The sequence below is a fragment of the Sceloporus undulatus genome, chromosome 1 (genome assembly GCF_019175285.1).
Source record: "Sceloporus undulatus isolate JIND9_A2432 ecotype Alabama chromosome 1, SceUnd_v1.1, whole genome shotgun sequence".
In the NCBI taxonomy this organism is placed as follows: domain Eukaryota; kingdom Metazoa; phylum Chordata; class Lepidosauria; order Squamata; family Phrynosomatidae; genus Sceloporus; species Sceloporus undulatus.
In genome coordinates, this window is record NC_056522.1 from 141,375,988 (window position 1) to 141,381,987 (window position 6,000).

At 38.1% G+C, this 6,000-nt stretch overlaps 2 protein-coding genes across 2 annotated transcripts in view; one reads left to right on the forward strand and one right to left on the reverse strand.

Annotated features, from left to right (window-relative positions):
• Nucleotides 1–3,520, reverse strand: part of ANGPT2 (angiopoietin 2) — a 49,721-nt gene extending 46,201 nt beyond the window's left edge. The window contains exon 1 of the mRNA XM_042446237.1: nt 2,804–3,520. Within this exon, the coding sequence (XP_042302171.1) occupies nt 2,804–3,091 (288 nt within the window). The 5' untranslated portion in view covers nt 3,092–3,520. The remainder of the gene's footprint in view (nt 1–2,803) is intronic.
• Nucleotides 1–6,000, forward strand: part of MCPH1 (microcephalin 1) — a 277,161-nt gene that overhangs the window by 235,960 nt on the left and 35,201 nt on the right. The window lies entirely within an intron of this gene.

Genomic DNA, 6,000 nt, shown 5'->3' on the forward strand with positions numbered 1-6,000 from the left:
TTTATTTTTAGCAAAATTAGTTAAACAACAGTATACAATTGCTGCTGCTAGCAGCAATCTCTTTATCGTTGTCAGTGAAGTCTGGTTGTCTAGGAACCTGTGCTACACTGGCTTTGATGTTCATTTCCAGACTGCACACAACCACTGTGACACCTTGAGACTTCCTATTGTGACGGTGAAGCAAGCACAGTGATTTCCACACTCTTCCATTCAGACAGTTAGGTATCCATTCAAAAAAACATAACATTTCCTCTGATGAGTGATTAAAGACGGGAGGTGTAATACTGTTTGAGGATGTAAAATGCATTAGGTGCATGGCTTTTGTGAATAACTGTTTTCTAAAGGGAATTAGATGTTGACAGTATTATTGCAGTCACATGTCAAACAGGAAGGTTCATTTTCATAGCTTGAAACTAGTAACCATATTTAGTGCACAGGACACCCTCTAAATGAGAGGAGATGAGAAAAAAATCTCAATTTGTGAGACATTTCAAAATTATTCTTCAAGGTTTTGATTTTTAATATATGAACTTATTGAACTGTTTAGTTCCAAAATACTGTTTGAGGGTACACAATGTTATCTATGCCATCATTAATAAATAAAATATTTTTAATGAACTGAGTTATCCCCCAAAGATCTTCCTTTATTTTGCTTTCATTGAACAGATATCATTTTTAAAAAGCATGTTTTGAACTGATGCTCAATGTGCATAGAGAGACTAAGATTGAATAAGTGCCAAGTGGGAAAGAACTGACAACCCAAACATAAAGCTATGCCAACTGATAAAGTTCGGTTAATAAAATGTAGAAAGAATTAACTGTTTAATTTTTTGCTTGATTATGCTTGATTAGTATATCTTATTGTGCTTTTATTTGATTTTTGGCCTCATAAATAAATCTTTAGGTTATCAAATAAATCTGAGAACCAAAATGATAACCTAATCTCTACAATATTATTTATTTAGACCAAAAGCTCAGTCCTTATATGTATTTGTTGTAAACAGCTCAAAAACCTAAATAAATCTTTAGATTATCAAATACTGTTTTAAATGCTTTTGTTGCTGCTCAAACTTATTTTAGAAGTTTTTCTGTATGTTTGACATAGTCAAATAGTCAATTGCTTTAAAAAGAAATGGGAAAATGCAGTCTTATATACATGACTGAAAGAAACAAGTTCCAGTTATGCTGGAGTGTGGGGGTGGAGGAGACATATCAGTCTATAGTCTGTTTTAATAAATCTTTGGTTGAAAAGTTCAGAGGCTTATACAAGATTATATGTTTAACCCGCATCCAGACAGACAGGATTTAGTCCCCTAGAGTTACGTTTTGTTACAAAAAAATCACAAAATTAGACCTACAAGGTTGACTTCTTACAACATTGTCACCTGAACTACATGTCCTCATGTTTTAGTACCTACCATTTACAGTTTATTTTACAGACAAAACTACTATTTTAAAGATACAGAAATTGTATTAAATACATATTTTAGAGGAGGAGGAGGAGGACACTGACAGCTATTCCAAACAGACATTCCACCTCATGTGTTCTTTGCTTTCTGTGTGTTTGAATATTGTGGAATACCCTTATTTCTTAGCAAATTTATTAGGAAATTAATCCCATTTAATATAATGGGACCTGCTTCTGAATAAACCTGCTCCAATTTTCTTAAAACACAGTTGTTGTATCATGAGACACTGAAAGGTACCTGGCACTCTAACTGGGCTTTGTATTCAGTTTTTCCAGGTGGCTTAGGATGACATCCTATTCACACTTACTTGACAGTAAAGTCCACATAACTCAGTGCTGCTCAGAACAAACATATATAAAGACAGAGCTTTTAGTCTAAATAAATAATACTGTCAACATTAGTCTTGTTTTGGTTCTTTCCTATGCAAGCACCTTATTTTGCTTCCTGTAATTAACTTTTTAATTATCAATATATATATATATATTCCACCATTTATAACAGTGTAGTGGAGAAATTACACAGGAGCTTTGAGAAAACATTATCAATTCACCTACTTCTATATGTTTCACAAAAAAAAGAATATGGCATGAACATTCATCAAATATTGTTCCTTGAAATTCTACTCCCCCACACCCACCCCATAGATTCAAGTCATAAATTCAGTCATGGCATGGAAATAATACATACACATAACTACTACGTGATTACAGTGTTATTGACAAATCTATTTTGTAGTTCATCATCAGTTATTCCCAAATGTTGTCACTGAAATGCCACAAGAATTAGAATTCCTCTACACATCACATGATATACAATATATATCTGGTCTTTCTGCTAATGCCCTTAATACCTTTTTCACTGTAGGCTTCACTCTTAAACAAATTGAACTGGAACTAAATTCCACTGGAATTTATGTGTCTGGGAATGTGGTGCCAGATATGGAACAGAGTATAGCACTTCAGATGCATGCACAAACAGCACAGAATTCTAAGAATATAATGTGGGGCGGAATAAGGTAGCCACTCTTCATAAAAGACACTTGAAACCTTTTTATAAAAAGCAGAATATAATTTAAAGCAACTCCTCAATGAATCAGTTTCTCTGATTCAGGAAATAAACTTTCTCATGATGGATCTTTCACATGGTTCTAAATGGCATGTTTCTCTATTAACAGCTCCCAGCAAATTTGTTTGTACAGAATAGCTGACTAAATTGTCCTGAAATGCATTCCACCCAACTACAAAAAGAGTAGGAGCAACAGATTAGAATACTGTGTTTAAAAGGCTGAGCCTTCAGGAAGGATAGAAATTATATTCTTTTTGCCTTTTTTTTACCTTTATTAGCCACTGAGTGTTGTTTTCCAGGATGTTTTCAAGAAGCTGAAGCCTTTGTATGGAATCATCATAATCTAAAGGTGCATCTCTCTGTACTGCATTAGAAACATAGGAAGTAGAAGAAGATCGGCAGTTGTCCATCTCTGGCAGCAGAAAAGTATAGCTACACAATCCATGCTGGACTTGGTATTGTTTCTTGCCTAGGGTCTCTATACTTTTCCGAAAGGAGTTGTATCCTGAAACTAGTACAAGACTCCAGCTCACAATAAAACAAACAGACAGCCACATTTTCTCCTGTGTAACAGTCAGCAGAGTGAGTGTTGTTAAAGAGTTCAGGTTATCTTGATTGCCTCTTGCAACCGTCTGTCAGTGACTTACTGACATGGGCAAGTCTGGGGGAAAGAGTCCCAAGTTCTCCTGATAGCCAAAGCGTGGTTAAAAAGTTGCAGGCTGTCCCATGCAGATCTCTCTCAGCTGCTGTCAGATCTGTATTCCATATTCAGACATCATTTTTTTCCTTATGTTAAAGAACATGTCATACTCTGCTATCCAAATTCTCCACTTTCTGTTTCCTCAGATGTCTTGCTAAGAGGACCTAAACATGTGCAGCTGAAATCATTCTTCCCTCTCTGGGCATCCGTTATCTTCCTGGGGAGGGTCCTGTTGTGAAGGCAGCGTGCCTGTGCAGAGCATGCTGTTTTATCCATTGAGCTGCAGGAAATGGGGGTGGGGGGAGAGATCAGCTGCAGGAACACTCTGAATTTCCTAAGCACCTCCCCAGCTAAGGGTCTCAAAGAGCCCTTGCCGTCCTTGGAAATCTTCTATTTTGTGGGTTTTGGTTTGGTGCTACATGAGTATATTTTATTTTTAATACACTGCTTTAAAGGCACAGTCACACACATTGTTTGCTTCCCTTTGGAGAGATGAGGAAAGTCCCTTGGTGTTCACTAGTAAGTAAACACTGTGTAGTCTGCTCAATATGGGGATGCGGAAGCTATTTCAGCTCAAAGACTGAATTTGCTCTTGATAAGCAGGACAACATACCATGCTGTCATTTACAGACACATACAGTGGGCTTCACCTGTCACTATTTTTCCAGCGTTCCTCAAGTCTGTGAGCAGCAAACGGTGGCATGGTCATATCAGTGGCCTAGTGAATCTGTTCTTTTGATTCAGATTTTACAGGAGCTACCCATGTCATGTCATATGCAGTATCTGCTTTTATTGGTACTTTGATTTTAGTATATCAGCAGAAATCACTGTTAAGTACCGTACAGTATATACTTGACTATAAGTTGATGTTGTGTATAAGTTGAGGGCAGGTTTTAGAACCAAAATTAGGAATTTTGATATTACTTGTGGATAAGTCGAGGGTATGCCTTCCTCCCCCTCCACAGCCCAGCTGTCACCTCGGAGGACAGCCAGAGGACATCCAGGCTGAGGAAGGAGGGAGAAGCAAACGTTTGCCTCCCAAACTTTTCCTCAGCCCAGCTGTCCCTTTGGGAGGCAGTCAGGCTGCAGAAGATCCTTGAGGGACAAGCCTAATACTGTAATGCCCTGTATATACAGTAAGTCAACCCAGGTTTTTGAGGGGACTTCTTGGCATACATTTCTCATCTTATAGGCAAGTATATACAGTATGCATCTCATACACTTGGATTTGTATATGTGGTGCCACACTATATGAATCTAAAAATGGACAATTTGGTAATTGCAGGCATGACAGCATCTCCTCTGTATAGACAAGAGATGGGCTAGAGTGAAAGTATATTTTAGAAGCCAGTTCTTTCTACTTGTCATAATGAGTTTGCCCAAGCTACTACTCAAATTGAAATACATGCTCCTATTAAAAAGAGGGTTGATTTTCCCCTCATAGATTTCAGTTTATATGGCATATACTCTGCCATATCTGCATTCTAATCTCTATTTTTTTCTGCAGGAATAGATCAGAGCAGCCAGTCATTTCTCACTTCACTAGTAATGTGTCAACTACAGGATCAAAACCAACTATGCCTCACCCCACCAGGCTGGGGGGTCAGACTAATAACATTTTGTATAGCTTTTGCTGCAGGCTATAATGCTTTTGTCTAAACAGAAAACTGCTCTAAGACAGGGAGTGGGACAACAGCTCAGTGGGAAAGTCAACGTATTGCATGCGGAAGATTCAGATTCTGGCATCTTCAGTGTAAAAGGATCACGTAGCAAGTAATGGGAAATGCTGCTGCTTGAGAATTGCTGCAAACTAGAGTAGATAATGCTAGCTTATGGTGATTTAGTCACTAGCTGGACAAAAAGCCTGACATGGGATGAGGCAGTTTCCTAAAGTAAAGTTCCTAAAGCTTCCTAAAGTAGGTGAATGTGATATATACATCTTTCTAGCTGCCCAAACTGTTAGTAGTAGCATGGGAAATTTAAAATGGTAACAACATACACACACACACCCCTCTTTCTTGACTGGAGGGAGGATTGTTTGACCACATTTCATTGAAAATTATGCTAACTTTGTTAGGAATCCTAAAAATTCTTCTCCACAGAGGAAGGAAGATTAGACTAACACAATTTGTCATGTTTTGCTTGGCTGAGTATTTTGAGTTTTGTGGTGAAGGTCGTGTTTTGTGGATTTGTCAGGCCAATCATGTATTTGCCTTCTGTGCATGGTGCATTTTCTCATCAATGTCATGGTTAGAAGTCTGCGGAGGAGGGAACATGGTTGGAATCTTCTGTCCTGTCCTGCTAATTTTACCACAGGATGTTGATGTGGCAAGAATTGGGCAGCCAACAGAGAGAGATTCTTGGCTATAGTACCCATGATCTAGAAGGCCTTCCACTCCCACATAGTTATTTGAGATCTTTCCGAGGTTCACATAGTTCCTAAACTATGTTATTTCACTGATAAACCCACATAGTGGTCCTAATGGTCATACTTACAATTCCTGCTCATCCCAGAGCAGTCACTACACTTACTGTATCCTTGACCCCACTAAACTTCTCTATCCATCCTTCCCCTGCCCCAATGTTCTGGAGTACTAGAAAGCTTGCTCACTACTTCGTGACATTTTAGTTGGCCTTGATAAATGTGTTACTTTTTCCTTTAATGGGCATTTTCCTGTAATGGACCAACATGACTACATCCATCTTTTATACAAGCATTTCTGTGCCTGATAACAGACACCCATGCATAGAAGTATTTGAATGAAC